The sequence below is a fragment of the Loxodonta africana genome, chromosome 20 (genome assembly GCF_030014295.1).
Source record: "Loxodonta africana isolate mLoxAfr1 chromosome 20, mLoxAfr1.hap2, whole genome shotgun sequence".
NCBI classification, from domain to species: Eukaryota; Metazoa; Chordata; class Mammalia; order Proboscidea; family Elephantidae; genus Loxodonta; species Loxodonta africana.
The window spans coordinates 15,475,504-15,494,850 of NC_087361.1; the positions used below are offsets into that span (position 1 = coordinate 15,475,504).

Consider the following 19,347-nt stretch of genomic DNA (forward strand, 5'->3'; position numbering starts at 1 on the left):
CAATCTTTGAATATCTTTAAAGCCAAAAAATTTTTAGTGAAAGAGATCTTTAAAAGTCAACATTCTCCCTCTTATGACTGCACAAATGAGAAAACCTACTTCTTTTGTTTTAGGAATTTTTCACTTTGAAATATTTGCACTTTCCTAAGAAACATCATGTTATTTGCAAATATTTAAGAATAGAGTAGTTGGAATAAACAGTAGAACTCATTGTAAATTATTATTCTGTCCAACTAATTCTACTTTGCTCTTAATTGAAATGTCAAAATATGTAAAAATAAATAAAAACTGTGTCTATATACCCAAACTAGACTGACTTTGACTTAACGGACAAGTCTATTTAGTAAAAGTAAATTGGAAGCTTTGAACCAAAACAATGACTTGCTGTACTTGATATATAAGCAAACATGATTTGACTGAGTTTTAATTTTATTTGGCTTTGTTGTAACTTAAATAATCCCAAAGTTAAGTTTATTAAAATTTTTAAAATTGAACTTAGAATTAAAAACAAACAAAAATAACTTTCTTTTAACTTTAGAGGAAGAGGCAAAAGATATATGGAAATGCTAATATTTAAAAAAATCCTGCATAACATTTATTTCAGCATTCATTATTTTAAAGTTAAAAAAAGCATATATGCTCTCAAACATGTCTACTCTTAAAAAAAAATGTTTTCTTGTGAGGGTCACTGCCATATGTGTTATTATCCTTTAACGTGGGTTTGGGTGAGAGATAACTGTCCATTTCATGCATCCAGCATATATTTGAATTGACTAGATAAAGACTTTCAGTGACTACTGGAATAGATAGAAGATGCCATCTGTGATAAATTACAATTAAGAGATCACGTTGTGAGGAAACATGTTACCATGAAACATTTTCTTTTGGAAAAATTTTAACAAAATTGACTTCATCCTCCCTCAAGCAATGTCTCCTTTGTATTACTTACAAATAGGTAAAGGGTTTGTTTATTTCAGACACTTGCATAAAAATATGAAACATAGCTTAAATTTTAAAAGGCATCGTAATCATTGAGAAAGTGAGAGAGAGAAAAAAAACTAAACTAAGGGAAAGCTGTGGTGTTAATGGAACCTATTAAAGAATCTAGGAATCAGACAAAAAATATGGTAAAGTGGAAAAAGTATGAGATTTGGAATCTCATAGGCTTCGACTTAATTAAAATCAGGGCTCAGCTTGGTTCAGTTCATTAATAATTATGTGAAATCTGGTTTCTTTAAGTCCTATTTTCTTCATCTATAAAATGAAGATATTTCTCAACTATCATTTATTAAGCTCTTCGTATTTACCATGGAGGCAGTGGTGGTTCAGTGGTAGAATTCCCACGTAACATGCGGGAGTCCTGGGTTTGATTGCTGGCCAGTGTACCCCATGCACAGCATCACCATCTGTCATTGGAGGCTTTTGTGTTGCTATGATGCTGACCAGATGTCAGTGGAGCTTCCAGTCTAAGACAGGCTAGGAAGAAAGGCCTGGCAATCTACTTCCAAAAATCAGCCAATGAAAACCCTATGGATCACAACAATCCAGTCCACAAATGACCAGGGGGATGGAACAGTACTAGGCAGCTTTTCGGTCCACTGTGCATGGGATCACCATGAGTTGGGGGCTGACTTGATGGCAACAAACAGCAATAAGGCTGGAATTATCAACCTGTCACTGCCAGTTTTAAATCTGAAATGTGTAACAGTTTTCAAAATGCTTTGAAAGTTTTCAAACTGCTTTCATTTTGACCCTATCAAAAATGAAATAAAACACTTGAAGACCAATATCCTAGGCAGTAGTGAGCCGAGATGGACTGATATTCGCCATTTTGAATCAGGCAATCATATGGTCTACTATGCCGAGGATGACAACTTGAAGAGGAATAGTGTCGCATTCATCATCAAAAAGAACATTTCAAGATCGGTCCTGAAATACAACACTGTCAGTGATAGGATAATATCCATATACCTGCAAGGAAGACCAGTTAATACAACTATTATTCAATTTTATGCATCAACCACTAATGCCAAAGGTGACAAAATTGAAGATTTTTACCAACTTCTGCAGTCTGAAATTGATCAGACATGCAATCAAGATGAATTAATAATTACTGATGATTGGAATGTGAAAGTTGGAAACAAACAAGAAGGATCAGTAGTTGGAAATATGGCCTTGGTGATAGAAATGACGATAGAGATTGCATGATAGAATTTTGCAAGCCAACAACTTATTAATTGGAAATACCTTTTTTCAACAACATAAATGGTGACTATACACATCGACCTCACTTGGAGGGAATACACAATAATCAAATCAACTTCATCTGTGGAAAGAGATGGAGAAGCTCAATATCATCAGTCATAACAAGGCCATAGGCCAACTGCAGAACAGATCATTAATTGCTTACATGCAAATTTGAGTTGAAGCTAAAGAAAATTAAAACAAGTCCACAAGAGCCAAAATACAACCTTAAGTATACCTTCCCTGAATTTAGAGACCATCTGAAGAACAGATTTGATGCGCTGAACACTAGTGTTTGAAGACCAGACAGGTCATAGAATGACATCAAGGCCTCATACACGAAGAAAGCAAAAGTTCATTAAAAGAAAAAAAAGACCAAAATGGATGTCAGAAGAGGCTCTGAAACTTGCTCTTGAATGTAGACTCGCTAAAGCAAATGGAAGAAATGATGAAGTAAAAGAGCTGAACAGAAGATTTCAAAGATGAGTTTGAGAAAACAAAGTATTATAATGAAATATGCAAAGACCTGGAGTTTGAAAATGAAAAGGGAAGAACATGCTCAGCATTTCTCAAGCTGAAAGAATTGAAGAAAAAAGTCAAGCCTCGAGATGCAATATTGAAGCATTCTATGGGCAAAAAAATCAACGATGATGCAGAAAGCATCAAAAGAAGATGGAAGGAATACACAGAGTCACTGTACCAAAAAAAAAAATTGGTTGACATTCAGCCATTTCAGGAAGTAACATATGAACAAGACCTGATGGTACTGAAAGAGGAAGTCCAAGTTGCAATGAAGGCATTGCTGAAAAACAAGGCTCCAGAATTGACAGAATATCAGTTGAGATGTTTCAACAAATGTATGCAACGCTGGAAGCTCTCACTTGTCTATGCCAAGAAATTTGGAAGACAGCTACCTGGCCACCTAACTAGAAAAAAAAAAAGATATCCATATTTATGCCCATTCCAAATAAAGGTGATCCAATCCACACAGTGCCGTCGAGTCGACTCCGACTCATAGCGGCCCTATAGGAAAGAGTAGAACTGCCCCACAGAAAAGGTGATCCAACAGGATGTGGAAATTATCAAACAATATCATTAATATCACACACAAGTGAAATTTTGCTGAAGATAAATAAAAAATGATTGCAGCGGTACAATGACAGAGAACTGCTGGAAATTCAAGCCAGATTCAGAAGAGGTTGTGGAATGAGGGATATTACTGCTGATATCTGATGTGTGATGGAGCCTGGCTGAAAGCAGAGAATACCAGAAAGATATTTACCTGTGTTTTATTGACTATGCAAAGACATTCAACTGTGTGGATCAAAAAAAATTGTGGATAACATTTCAAAGAATAAGAATTCCAGAACAATTCATTGTGCTCATACAGAACCTGTACATAGACCAAAAGTTAGTTCTTCAAAAAGAACAAGGGAATACTGCATAGTTTAAAATCATGAAAGGTGTGCATCAGGGTTGTATCCTTTCAGCATACTTGTTCAATCTGTATGTGAACAAATAATCTGAGAAACTGGACTATATGGAGAAGAACAGGGCATCAGGATTGGAGGAAGACTCATTAACAACCTGCAATATGCAGATGTCACAACCTTGCTTGCTGAAAGTGAAGAGGACTTGAAGCACATACTGATGAATATCAAAGACTACAGCCTTCGGTATGGATTACACCTCAACATAAAACAAAAATCCTCACAACTGGACCCATAAGCAACATCATGATAAACGAAGAAAAATACTGAAGTTGTCCAGGATTTCGTGTTACTTGGATCCACAGTCAACGTAGCAGGCAAGAAATCAACACATCGCATTCGACCAATCTGCTGCAAAAGACCTCCTTAAAGTATTAAAAAGCAAAGATGTCATCTTGAGGGCTAAGGTGCACCTGACAAGCCATAGTATTTTCAGTTGCCTAATATGCATGTGAAAGCTGGACAATGAATAAGGAAGACTGAAGAAGAATTGATGCCTTTGAATTATGATGTTGGCAAAGAATATTGAATATACCATAGACTAATAGAAGAGTGAACAAATCTGTACTGGAAGAAGTACAGCCAGAATGCTCCTCAGAAGTGAGGATGGGGAAACTTCATCTCATGTACTTTGGGCATGTTATCAGAAGGGACTAGACCCTGGAGAAGGACATCATACTTGGTAGACAATCATTGCGAAAGAGGAAGACCCTCAATGAAATGTATTAGACACAGTGGCTGCAACAATGGCCTCAAAAATAGCAGCGATTATGAGGATGGTTCAGGACCAGAGAGTGTTTCTTTCTGTTGTACAGGGGGTTGCTATGAGTCGGAATCGACTTGAGAGCACCTAACAACAATCAGTTTTCAAACTGTTCCTCCTATGTTGTACACTCTTATGTTCTACACTCTAAAAAGAGTGAAAAGATTATTAGGGAGGTGTAAAAAGGCTAAGGTAGGGGTTATATTTACTTAAGAGACTAGAATCACAAGACAATGAAGAACTGGAGGGCCTACGATTGAGAATTAATGTTTAACAACAAATTTACCGTTGCTTTTTTTTTATGTGTACTTCATTAAAAAAAATCAAATTAAATTTTAGTTTTTTTTTTTTTTAAACTACAGAATTAACACTTGTTTTCTATGGAAAACACAGGTAATAGTAAAAAATAAATAGAGATGCTCTGTAACCTCATTCGTAATAAATTTAACATATTGTTGTTACCATCCTACTATTTTTTTATTCAAGCGATATAGTTTACAATCGTGATCATCCTGTAGATATTGTTTTGAGTTTTTTTTCATTAATTTTATTTACTCTCTATTATGAAGGTCTTACCATGTCAGCACACTTACAATATTTTTAAAGGCTGCATAGTATTCCATTGTAAGGATGTACCTGAACCTTGATTTATTCAGTCAGTTCTCTACTAGTGGATATTTAGGTCATTTTCGTTCTTCTATATTTACAATGATGTAATAAAAATGCAGGTACATATATCTTCACACATGGCCATTTTTACAGGGTAAAATCCTAGAAGTGGAATTATTTTTTATCTATGTTCTAAATTTCCTCCTAAATATTTAATGATATCATACTCCATCAATAGTCCAAGAAGGCTTCTCCATACCCCATACCACCAATTCTGGTCAACTTTAGTATTAGTGTTTAAATCTTTGCTAATTTAACAGGAAAAAAATAAATTTAGTTATTGTTGATTATAATGTTGAAATTTCTAATGACTTTATTGGCAGTATTTTTTTCCTATTTTTGAATTATAGACCTGAAATTATTGTGCTTTGAAATCCTAATAACTACATGCGTTGCACAGTCCTGCATTGACTTTCTTCCCAATTCTTTAATTTTCTAATTTTAGACTTTTTATTAATGCGCAGAAGTTGGCTCTACATTGCATGAACACCTTTCTCATTAGAACTAAACTAGTTGTTTCCATCCACCTTCAAAGACAACCCCTCTGAATCGGTATGTTTGCTTGAAACATCAAACCACAGGCCAAGTTTCATTTCTCGTTTACAACTTCGGCACCTGAATCGTCAGTTTTGGTTTTGCTTCTAAACTGAGGGTAAACGACAGGGCATCTCATGAAATCCCTGTCTCTAGGCAAGGTTGGTGTGGAGTCATTGACTTTGCTTTGCATACCTTTTTGGTTCTGAAAATAACTTTTAGTTATTTTAAAATAATTTTTAGTTTTGAAATATCATTTGAAAATAAATTTAAACTGAAATACTGTTCCAGATGTGCTTGTGTTTGAATAATCTCTTGAGTTTAAAAATCTTTAAAGACATTGAGAGTATTGTCACTTGGGGATGCCAATGCAAACATTTCTTTAAGGAATATATTTCTGAAATATATAACTATGTATTAAATATATAACTGTATTTAGGAAATAATACAAAGCATTTTGTGGTTGCTGCTAATTACATGTTTTTCACTTCAAAGTTTTTAAGACAGATATAGGAACAAGTCAACTCAACAAATATTTATTAGGTGAATGAATTTAGAAGGGTTTCTGGGCTTACAAAAATGTATATGAAGTCCCAGTAATATCTTCATTATAGTTTTCTCTTGGGCTGAATACAGATAATCAACTTTTCCTATATTACTGGATCACTTATTGATATAGTTTTCCACAGAACTATAGTTCTACTGTATATAACTAAGGAAATAGCCGTATCAGCCATGACACTTGTATGAACGAAGCGACTTCTATAGTATGGGCTTTTCCCTAAACATTGGAAAAACCAAAGAAAAGTTATTTGACTTGTGATTTCCTTTTAATATATTAACTTCTTCCTGGATGCCAGGACTTCATTCTTTGACTCAAAAACATCAGTTAACAGTGTGGCTTGTAAACTCCATGAGGAAACAAGTCTTACTTCTCTACCTGGATCCTCCAGAGTCTGATAAAGTGCCGTATGTATATAGTAGCTGACTGTAAGCCTTCTATTTGTTCAGCCTTTTAGTAGGGATTCAAATCCATTTTTATTTCTAATGTAATGGCTGACATAGTTATACTTATGTGTCATTTTATTTTCATGTTTTCTATTTACTGTGTTTTTAAGCTGCTTTATTTCCTCCTTGCTTGGATTCTTTCTGATGGATGTAAAATAGCCGTATTTAATTCAAGTACTTCAGATTGAATGTGAGCAACAAGAATCAATACATGCTTATAAGCTGTTTGCACATCTTGTGTTTGTGTATTTGCATATGTGCGCGCACAAGAGTGGCAGAAAGAGGCTATGTCAGAGCATGACAGTAATATGCCTGCCTTAGAATCCATCAGTTACAATAAGATTTAACCAACTTATGGCCGTCATGAGGAGCCCTGGCAGCACAGTGGTTAAGCACTAGGCTGCTAACGGAAAGTTTGGAGGTCCGAACCCAAAGGGTCAGTTCTCTTCTGAATTGACTCCATGGCAACTTTTTTTTTTTTTTTTTTTTTGGTATGGCTGTCATAATGCATTGTATAATACAGACACTTTGCATTCAGTTTGATATTTGGGGTTTTGACTATTTTGAAGGAATCTACAGGTATCATATTTTTACACAAATAATGTGTACCTTCTAAGTTTGTTTGCCAACCATGCCCCCTACACACCGCCGCAAGGCATTTTTGTAATCGCGCTATGCTAATTTTTTCTTTTCAGCAACATGTAAGACAAAAATCGGCATAGCAGTACTTATGAAAATACCAGTTGCCGCTGAGTCTTTTCTGACTCATGGTGACCACATGTCTCAGAGCAGAACTGTGCCCGTAGGGTTTTCAATGGCTAATTTTTCAGAAGTATATTGCCAGGCCTTTCTTCTGTGGTGCATCTGAGTGGACTCAAACCTCCAACCTTTCAGTTAGAAGCTGAGCACATTAACTGCACCCAGGGACTCCACCCTCCTGCTTTTTCTCCTGATAGCACTTCCCTCTCTAGTGGAGCTGGGGGCCACCATCTTGTCAGCAGTCTATACCGGTGGCTCTTTTAGAAGTAAATTTGTAATTCTTTTAGTATAGTATGACTTTTGTGAATGAGCTCTATAGGAAAACCAAATCTTACTGTTCTCTGTGGCATACATACTTGACAAGTCATTTCTTACTTCTGAGATCACTACGGAGAATAGAGATTTGAGGAGTCAAGATGAATCATAGAGGCAGATTTATTTTACTCACTTTGCCATCATACTGTGCATTTCTGCATCTATTTAGAGATTAACTTGTGAACCCTAGTAATACACCACCCTCAGTCACGCACATAGCTTCCGTTGAAGACAGTTACTGTCACTTAAGTTCACCACAGAGGTGATTCTGACTCTTTACAGTGGACGCATTAAGGGAATCCCAGGAGTGTCGGGTTAGTTTTAATCTTCTCAGTGTGGTCCAAATGGAGTGAGCGTGTTTGCAACTGTGTGTGCCCTGGGTATGTCTATTTTATTAATTAGTTATAAATTATCAGACAACATTTTACCTTGGGTTTAATGGGAGAGCTTTTCTGTGGTAAGTTCAAGAAAAGTTATTTGAAAAATGCTTGGGAGATTACTATCCCTTTATATTGGCCATTAAGGTTCTGGCAGTAGCCAGAAAATGACAAATCTGTAGTGATTTCTTTAAATATTGACTCTTGATTATTAAATTTTATTTTGTTTTTCAAACTTTGGTTGCAATGAGCAAGGCATGATTGTATTCAGATTGTATTCCAAACTAATTTTCTGGAAATTCTTGGCAATATGTGTTAATTTATTCTATAAAAAACAAAAAACAGTTGTCTTCTAGTCAATTCCGACTCATGGTGACTCCATGAGTTGTTCTGTAATGACATTAAATTGCCACAAAGTAGCCCTCAGGGTAGTTAATGTAGATATGAAAAATCTTGAAAATTTATAAATATATGTCTGTTCCTACATATATCTGTGTCTACATGAATAGAAATTGTTCATATTAAAAATTGAGAAATTATTGCTGTTTTAAAAATAATTGATGATAAACCCTTTTATATTATATTGTAAATTATATTTCATATCAGAGGAATATATGACATAATAACATACCAACTTAGTCAAGTTATTAAATATTTTTCTATCAGAGTTTTATCATCTCTGAAAGTATGCCGATCTATTAGAAGATTATAACATATACTAAGATTTTCTTAAAGTATAAAATTACCATATTGATTTTAAATATTACAAAGTACAACAGTATAATTTTTTACATGTTATTTTAAATTTTCCCAGAAAAAACAAAAGGGATAAAATGGTAAAATAGAAGTAAGGTCAATTATTTACTAAATGAGAGTGGCTAAGTATCATTTGACATTCTAGTTTGGGCGTTTTTAAGCAACACTCAATAACTAGTAGTTGAAATTCAACTGCTTTATCTGGTAACTTTTCTACTTACATTTGTTTTCTTTTTTTAATCTCACAATCTCCTCGAGAATTCTATAGACACAGATATTGCCGCCTTAAGCTATGAAAAGATTAAAATGACTTGCTCAATGTCTCAACATTAAGGATGAAGCTAGAATTAATAACATTGGTGTTATCATTTCCCAACAAATGTCTTAGCTGATTTAGCTATTTTTTAAAAGGTTGCTTTTGTTGATTTGTTTTAAAGAAGTGCGTGTCTTCTATCTTCTGTTTTTTTGTTTTAATGCTTGGAAATCTAGTCAATTGTTTTGAATTTAGTTTAAAAGTTTTCTAAGACACATTATTTGTTATAATTTACACAGTCTCTAGCCACAGTAATTTATTAATAGGCTGTTAAAGTATTAGTGTCAATATGTTCTTAGGTATGTTTTATAATACAGAAGAATACTTACAATATATAAGAAAATTATATTTTTATTTAACAAAGGATTAAGATAAATTTTCTAAATTATAAAACCAAAAGCTGTATTTTCAACTTCTAAATAGGTTATAATATAAGAAGATGTTCAATATCTGAGATTTCACTTACTGTGAAATTAATGAAATTTAATTACCTACCTCTGAAAAGAGTCTAAGTTTTCTCTGATTTTCAAACCTAATATTTAGAAATAAAACAATAATTCATTTTAGTCAATAGCAGGGGGAAAAACACATAATCCATTTTCTCTTGAATCAAAACATGTTTATAAAAGCATGTTGGGTAATACAAAGCATTTTGTGGTTGTTGCTAATTATATGTTTTTCACTTTAAAGTTTTTAAGAGAGATACAGATACAAGTCAACTCAATAAATATTTAGTAGGTGAATGAGTTTAGAAAGGTCTCTGGGCTTAGAAAAATGTCTATGAAATCCCAGTAATATTTTCATTATAGTTTTGTCTTGGGCTGAAATATAGGTAATCAACTTTTCCTATGTCACTGGATCACGTCTTGAAATTACATACATAGAACAAACGATATTATAGGGAATTTTAGCATTAGCATTTTAATTAAAATACACAATGATAATTCTGCCTGGGGGTGGAGTTAAACACTTGGTGGCCTCCAATTAAGTTAGTAGTAACATTTTCATTTGATAAGTAGTCAAATGAGTAATTAAAAACATGTAATTAAAGTGAATCATATCCTAATTTATAAAAGCAGTGAAAACAAAAGAGCGTAGTAAAACTCCATTAAAAAGTAGTTAGCACACTATTAAAACAAAATACATTTCAACCAACATTTCTTATAAAGGCAAATAAATAAAGGTCAAACCTTGCCTTCTGCTTACTGGTTAAAATAGTCTGGACTAGAATACCAGGTGTTAGAGTAAGTCCCAGATCATAAGCACCGTACAAAATGATTTTATCCCTATGAGCTTTTTGCCAGTCCAAAGTATTGTGAATGAGCAGGAGATGAAAGACAATGTTGGAAGATCATGAAGAATCTCCATACAAGGCTTTAAAGATTAAGGCCAGGCCTTTCTTAGTTACTCAGGAACAATTAATTATAGAGAACAGGTATATTATATTCTTTGCTGCCTGCGTTAATACCACACTTCTCATTTGATGAAAGTGAGCAGAATCCTTTAAATGTTCAATTTGAAACCCAGTATGAAAGGTGATGTGGATCAAGGTACCAGGTCCTTGAGAGACAAAAAGGCCTGAATGTGTACAGACAATCATGAAGAAAGCAACTGATCCAAGCAGGGACCTTTAAGAGTTCGAGGACAGATATGAGTTGTATTTTGCTTGGCGAGCCTGATTGGCAAAGGTCAAATAAGCCACTCAGCTGAAAGCACTCCACGTGGCCGAATTATATCCACAAACACAGGGGCTTTTAAGTCCTCTTTTTAAAAAATTGTCTCTTTGTCTTATATTTATGAAACAATATGAACCCCATTATCGACACTTTTTTTCTTTCTTTGTTGGTGAAAAAAGTAACTCCCCAACCTACCAACACAGCCCCTTTTAGAGTGACACGGATCTCTTCCTTCTTCTGGCAAAATCCTCTGTGTGAATGAAGTTGGAGAGAGCTTTAGTGAGGTGACTATCTGATGTCTCAGTGCTGCTCCCAAAGTCATAGTTCTTGAGACAAGGACACAGGCAGTGCACAATGGCTCGGCGGATGTAGCTGTCAAAGACATAGTAAATGAAAGGGTTGACACAGCTGTTGGTAAATGCCAGGGGCCCACTCACCTCCATGCCCAACTGGAGAATAGCTGAGGAAATGTAGAATTCTTGCTGCAATCCAGAGACAATGGCCAGGAGCTTGAAAATATTGAAGGGCAGCCAGGAGCAGACAAAGGCTGCCACTACAATAAAGATGATCTTTATGGATTTCCTCAGCTTTTTGTTATGCTTTCCTGACTGATGGTAATGGGCACACAGTTTCCTTGTAATGCAACAGTAGCAGGTCACGATGCTCAGCAAGGGGGCAAAAAAAGTGAAAATTAAGACCACCAGGGCCCACGCCAGTTTAACTGAAGTAGACCTCTTTTCTGCACAGTATGGCTTATCATCAATCAGGATAAGCTCCCTGGACAGCAGAGTAGGCAACCCCAGGAGGCAGGAGATAAACCAGATGCCAGCACAGACTCCATACGCACAGTCTCTCCTCCTGAATTTCCTGGATACTGTTGGGTACATGATGGCCAGGTAGCGGTCAACGCTCATGCAGGTGAGCAAGAAGACACTGCAGTGCATGTTGACTGAGATCATGTAGGAGCTGCCCTTGCACAGGAAAGAGCCCGTCCTCCACAGTCCTAAGGATGCTTCTTTATCCACCCAGAGAGGCAGCGTGACAAGGAAAATGAAGTCGGAGGCAGCCAGGTTGATGATAAAGATGTCAATCAGTCTTCTGCTACCCCGTTTGAAATGCAACGCACCCATGAGGACAACGTTCCCCAACACTCCAGTCAGGAACACAACCGTGTAAAAGATGGGAAGAAAGACAGATGTGTAAGGAACATGGGAGCGGGTCTCCTCATTGTCAGGAATTTGGCTTGTTGCATAGGAGTAGTCCAAATAAGCTGAGGTTGCATCTGGGTCCATCACTAAAGATCGAAGGCCAAATCTGGTAAGTTTCCTTACCTATGAGGTTTTTGTATGGATTTTAGAAATCTCAAGGCAGCTTCTTTTATACGGTGCCTCTCTCTCACTCTCTCAGCACAAACACAAAAACATAGATTAAAAAAAAGCAGTTTCTACCAATCCTCAGGAAGTGCCCACGAGGAACACCACTCTGATTGGTGTAGGTTGGTTGTGGTTATGGTTTTCTTTATTTGCATTTGCCCATGAAACTGAGGTGCTTTTCAACTTCTTTCTTCAAGATATTCAATTTGTTCCTCTAAGTCCAGAAATTAAGAAATTGACTTTTTTTTCTTACCTACTTTAAAGACGCCCTTTGTTTTTCTGACACCTAGAATTCCTTTGATCTAGCCTTCTGTTTCACATTTAGGGTGCTGTTTTACTTTTAGAATTGTAAGGTATAGTGATGAACATAGTCTTTTTATCTCTGGTGAAAATAAAAAGAAAGCTGATCTTTCATTGCATAAAGAGTGGGCGGAAAGCTTCCCAAAACATACCAGTTCACATCTATGACAAATGTAATTATTCCAAGTAGGGCATGAGATTCTTCTCATTTATTTGGCTCTTTCTGTTCATACACAATCAATCATGCCTCATTCAATACATTTTTTAAGATCCCTAAGAGGCTGGGACTACATCTTGTGCTTTTATTTTTATTTCTTTCGACTTCTCATTATACCTAGTACAGTACCTTGCACGTAGTAAATTATTTGGAAATGTTAGTTTATTTGATTTGATCCAGAAAACTTTTGTTTTTCTGATCCAGTGAAATTCAGCAGGTATGAATTCAGTAGGGTATAACTGCAGGTATCCTTGTTATTTCTGTAGCTTACAAACAGGTTTAAAAATCACAAACTGCTATTTTTGCCCTCATACTCACTATTGCAATTCGGCCAATTAATTTTCCTTTTGATATGAGTTGACATCCTTGATTAGAAGATTTTTCCCCAGTTATTATTGTTGTTAATAGGGGCCATAGAGCTGGCTCTGACTCATAGTGATCTTATGTACAATGGAATAACATGTTCCCACCATCCTCACAATCATTGCTATGTTTGAGCCCATTCTTGCAGCCACTGTGTCAATCAATCTCATTGAGATTCTCCTTTTTCACTGACCCTCTGCTTTACCAAGCATGATGTCCTTTTCCAGCAATTGGATCCTCCTGATGACATGTCCAAAGTAAGTGAGATGAAGTCTCACCATTCTTGCTTCTAAGGAGCATTCTGATTGTACTTCCTCCAAACTGATTTGGTCATTCTTTCTAGAAGTCCAGGGTGTATTCAATATTCTTCACCAACACCATAATTCAAATGCGTCATTTCTTCTTCAGTCTTTTTTTTTTGTCCAGCTTTCACATGCATATGAGATTGAAAAGACCATGGCGTGGGTCAGGTACACCTTAGTCATCAAAGATACATCTTGCTTTTTTAAGATTTTAAAAAGGTCTTCGGCCAGCAGACACATGAGGAAATGCTTGCGATCGCTGGCAGTTAGAGAAATACAAATCGAAACCACAGTGAGAGACCATCTCATCCCAGCATTACTGGAATGAATTAAAAAAAAAAAAAAAAAACAAAAAACCAGGATATAGCAAATATTGGAGAGGCTGTGGGGAGACTGGGACTCTTATGCAGTGCTGGTGGGAATGCAAAATAATACAACCATTTTGGAAAACAATATGGCACTTCCTCAGAAAGCTAGAAATAGAATTACCATATGATCCAGTAATTCCACTCCTAGGAATATAACTTAGAGAAATAAGAGTCATCACATGAATAGACAGATGCACACCCATGTTCATTGCAGCATTGTTCACAATAGCAAAAAGTGGAAACAACCTAAATGCCCATCAACAGATGAATGGATAAACAAACTGTGGTACATACACACAATGGAGTATTACACAATGATAAAGAACAAAGATAAATCTGTGAAGCATCTCATAACATGGATGAATCTGGAGGGCATCATGCTGAGTGAAATAAGTCAATCACAAAAGGACAAATACTGTATGAGACCACTACTGTACTGAAAAAGTTTACACACAAAAAGAAACAATCTTTGATGGTTACGAAGGAGGTCAGGGGTGGGGATTGAAAAACACTAAAAAGGCAATAGATAAGTAGTAACTTTGGTGAAGGGTAAGATAGTACACAATACTGGGGAAGCCAGCACAACTTGTCCAAGGCAAGGTCATGGAAGCTCCATAGACGCATCCAAACTCCCTGAGGGACTGAACTGCTGGGCCGAAGGCTGTGGGGACCATGGTCTCGGGGAACTTATAGCATAAAAGAGTTTATAAAGAAAATGTTCTACATTCTACTTTGGTGAGTAGTGTCTGGGGTCTTAAAAGCCTGTGAGCAGTGATTCAGGATACTCCACTGGTCTTACCCTTTCAGGAGCAAGGAAGAATGAAGAAAACTAAGTATACAAGGGAAAGATTAGTCCAAAGGACTAATGGACCACATCTACCATGGCCTCCATCAGACTGAGTCCACTACAACTAGATGGTACCTGGCTACCATCACTCACTGTTCTGACAGGGATCACAATAGAGGGTCCCAGACAGAGCTGGAGAAAAATGTAGAATAAAATTCTAACTCAAAAAGAAAGATCAGATTGCTGGCCTGACAGAGACTGGAGAAACCCTGAGAGTATGGTCCCCTGGATACCCTTTCAGCTCAGTAATGAAGCCACTCCTGAGGTTCACCCTTCAGCCAAACATTGGACAGCCCCATAAAACAAAATGAGACTAAAGGGGCACACCAGCCCAGCGGCAAGGACTAGAAGGCAGGAGGGGACAGAAAAGCCAGTAACAGGGAACTCAAGGTTGAGAAGGGAGAGTGTTGACACATCGTGGGGTTGTTAACCAATGTCATAAAACAATATGTGTACTAACTGTTTAATGAGAAACTAGTTTGTTCTGTAAACCTTCATCTAAAGTACAACTAAAAAAAATGTTTTTAAAAGAGGTCTTTTGCTGCAGATTTTCCTAACGCAATAACGTCGTTTGATTTCTTGACTGCTGCTTCCATGGGTGTTGATTATACAAGTAGAATGAAATCCTTGATAATTTCAATGTCTTCACCATTTATCATGATGTTATTTATGGGCCCACTCGTGAGGAGTTTTGTTTTCTTCACATTCAGGTGTAATCCGTACTGAAGACCAAAGCCTTTAACCTTCATCAGTAAGTGCTTCAAGCCAGCTTCATTTTCAGCAAGCAAGGTTGTGTCATCTGCACACCAGAGGTTGTTAATGAGTTCTTAGGCGATATTCCCCCTGTGAATCCCCAAACAGCTATCCTTCTAAATCTCATCTGATCTCTCTTTCTTCACACCTTCCTTTTTAGCTTTTGATCCATGGTGTTTTTGTTTGTTTGTTTAAGTATCTCCATCCATCTGTGAACTTCACATTTGGAATTATTGATTTGGCAGCCAACGTGCCTGTATTAAATGATGTCAGAACAAAGGTGCCAATCAGGCACTATAAAAGGAAGATTTTTGGTTCAACCAAAACACTAAGAAACAGCCTAAAATAGAAAGAATTCTATTATATTTTTCTCTCATATGCTTCCTTTTTAGAGTAGGAAGCCCATAGTAAAATATGACAAATTTTGAAACTGACTTCCTCAGTTATTTCAATTCTTTGCTGGCAGAAGTAGGTCGAGGCTCTCTCACTCTGTCCTCTTCTTCCCTCCCTCTTATTTAATTTCTGAGATTGTAGTTTCAGTAGATATTACTGTTGCATAGAACAGTATAAGATGGTAGATGAAAATAAAATTGTTAAACATATGAAGTCCTTGCTGCTGATTTTTAATTTCTTCTGTAATTAATACATTAAGAAGAATGATCCTGCCTTCTCTACTCCCTCCTTCTTCTTTCTGTGGTCTGATGTCACCTTAGTCTCAGGCATGTGGATCCAGGTCATGGAAGGATGAGGGTTCCCCTGATCTTGGGCAGCTCCAGGAAGTCACTTCAGGGGTTGATTTAGGGGTCTAGGTCTATCTTCCTCTGGGCCCCGCTGCTCTGTGCTATTCATTTACTTTCTTGGGTGACATTTACTTTCTTGGGTGACATATACTTCGGTAAATACAGGCTGCCAAACCCGTTGCCGTCAAGTTGATTCCAACTCAGAGCGACACTATAGGACAGAGTAGAACTGCTCCATAGGGTTTCCAAGGAGCACCTGGTGGGTTTGAACTGCTGACCTTTTGGTTGGCAGCTGAACTCTTAACCACTACGCCACCAGGGTTTCCAATACAGGCTGCAGGTGAGAGAAACTAATTAACGGATTTGACATTTCTGGGATAGAAATCTATCCCACTGGGTAAGCCTTACCTATTTAATAGCATGATTCATTTTGCCAAACAGTTTGGAGTTGGACAATACTTATTTGAAAAGGATTAATGAAGTAAACAGACTATTTTAAATGCCATATATTTAAAAAATATATATATTTATGTGTGCACATATACATGCATGTATATATATGCACGATTGGTATTTTAATAGTAATATTAATTTTTTTTACCCAGAAACTGGAAGTTTTTTTGGCATTTGAGAAAAAAAGGTTGATTCTGGGTCTAGATATTAAAAAAAAAAAAACTTTAAATATGACCATAAAAATACTATAAAATGGAAAATAATTTATGCTCACACTCTAGAGGAAAACATTTGGTCATATATTTATGATATAGGCCTCAAATTTTCTTTCAACATTCAAGTTGCAAGCCAGTGATGTAAACTATCCCAAATAAAAATCTGACTTCCTCAGCAAACTAATGAAGCAACTATAGACAAAATGGTTTGCTTTATCATGTGTGGTCACTTTGGAATATGATATTTAGTGGTAGAATACTGCAGTATTAGACTACCCATCATAGATCAGTAGCATCTTGGAACACAACTTAGAAAAAATACAATTAAATGCCTGCACCAAGAAAAGGAACAAATAGCACATATTACTGTACTGGGCTTATAATAACTCAAATGGCACAATGTTATCAGAAGAATAAAAGCTGACTAGATAAAAGTAGCAAAGGCCATAGCACTAATTAAGCTGGGCTCAACAGTCATTTTTAGAACTTTGAAATCTCCTTGAAATAAACATGGAGATACCCATCAATAAAACAACCAACTATACATATCAAAAGGCAGTATAAACAGGGTGATAACAAAAAAAGGAGAAAGATTGATATTAAAAACCTAATTACAGCCCAAATGCCACCTCTTCAGAAATACTTCCTTCCCCCCCACCCCCCCCAAAAAAGCCACTATTCTGTATTCCAATTCCTGAGATACCTTCAGAACTGGATGCTGAGGATGGGGAGACAATGAGATTTGGTCCACTAAAACATCTGCTCAGATGAATCCATTATCATCCATTGTATGCCTGTAGCTGTGGCTTGCAGCATCTTTGCTTCACAGGCTGGGTAAAGCTTTTGTTTGAATAGAGTCACCCCAATTAGATTGTGACCCTGCCATTATCATATATTACCTCTGCTTCTTTGATATCAACTACCTTGACCTCATGCCAGGTGGGGGGTACATCAGATTATGGAGCAAAGAGAAATCCCTGAGTATGGCCTTCTGTTCATATGTGCCCTGCTGATAAGGCCTCCGTATAAATGGCAAAAGGCATGATGCAAACTGTTTCTCCAGTATTAATCTAAAGGTTAGTGGTTGGAACCCATCCAGCATCACCACAGAAGAAAGGCCTGGTGGGCTCCTTCCATAAAGACTGTAGCCTGGAAAACCGTGCTGAGCACTTCCACTCTGTGACCCGTGGAGTTGTCGTGGGTTGGCATTGACTCGACAGCAGTGGGTTTCACTTAAACAGTCCAGTTTAAGAGACCTGGTTTACACTCTAGGAGTTTAATCATTTTTTATTTTTTTAGTCTGACAGTTGCTTGGAGAGTTTAGTGCAGAATAATGCATTACTTTATAATGCCAAACTGTAGTTTGTGATCAGCTGCTAACCTAAAGGTTGGGGTTCAAACCCACCCAGAGTCTCCATGGAGAAAGGCCTGGCAAACTGCTTCCATAAAGATTACAGCCAAGAAAACCCTATGAAGCAGTCCTACTCTATAACACAGGGGGACGCCATGAGTCAAAATTGACTTGACAGCAACTTTTTTTTTTAATTATTTTCTGTTACCAGGGGTTTTTTTCTTCACCTTGTTCTTTGGATCATCTCCCTAGCTATCTAGAGAACAGTGACTTAAGTGCTCTAAAACCCTGTTGCTGTCGACTCATAACTATTCTAGGAATATGTATATACTTTTGGCTTCTTCGTAATAGTAGATTTTATCTGGATTTAGGTTTTGCAGAGCAGAAATTGTATATTCCTGTATATTTTCGTATCCATGGCACCCAGCACAGTGTTTGGCATACAATAGGTGGTCGATAAATGTTCGTATACTTGGACTGAATCATGCTTGAATTTTGAGTCATTCCCAATAAACAGGGACATTTCACAAACTTCTTGGACAGTTTCCATTTTCTATTCAATCTTGGGATCTTCATCACGGTTAAGAGCTTGGCTGCTAACCAAAAGGTCGGCAGTTCGAATCCCCCAGCCGCCGCTTGGAAACCCCATGGGGCAGTTCTACTCTGTGGCGGCTATGAGTCAGAATCGACTCAAGGGCAATGAGTTTGGTTTGGTTTTGATTTTCTAAGATAGCACCGCATTTTTTTTAGCTAACCCTTAGGAACCTTTTCACTTAGCACTTCTTGATGAATCAAAAACACTTTGGAAACCACTAAATGTAAAAATGCCTCTACCGTAAGCCTCATAATAGAAATGGTGGATTGTGATGCAAATTAAATTATAGTAGTTCCTCACCTGCGATAAAGATTTCCTTTTGAAAAGATTTTGTTCGGAGGGCCAAAATTCGTATCTATAATTCTACACCAATAAATGATGATTAGAAGAAACCAAGAAAATATTCCCTTCCATAATTTTCATCTCCTCCGTGATTACTGCACATCTTTGAAAAAGAGAGGGCTATGTTGCTGCATCTTCTTTAATCAGAATGTGTGTAACCTTCTTCCTTTTCTTTATCCATCTGCATTGCGTGCTATGCCTGTCTTCTTGTACACCGTCTAGGG

At 36.8% G+C, this 19,347-nt stretch overlaps 1 protein-coding gene across 1 annotated transcript; it reads right to left on the bottom strand.

Annotated features, from left to right (window-relative positions):
- Positions 1-3,701: 3,701 nt before the first annotated feature.
- GPR15 (G protein-coupled receptor 15) lies at positions 3,702-12,320 on the bottom strand. Its single transcript, XM_023559023.2, has one exon. The coding sequence runs from the start codon at positions 12,194-12,196 to the stop codon at positions 11,114-11,116; it is 1,083 nt and encodes a 360-aa protein (XP_023414791.1). The 5' UTR covers positions 12,197-12,320; the 3' UTR covers positions 3,702-11,113.
- Between the last annotated feature and the right edge of the window lie 7,027 nt (positions 12,321-19,347).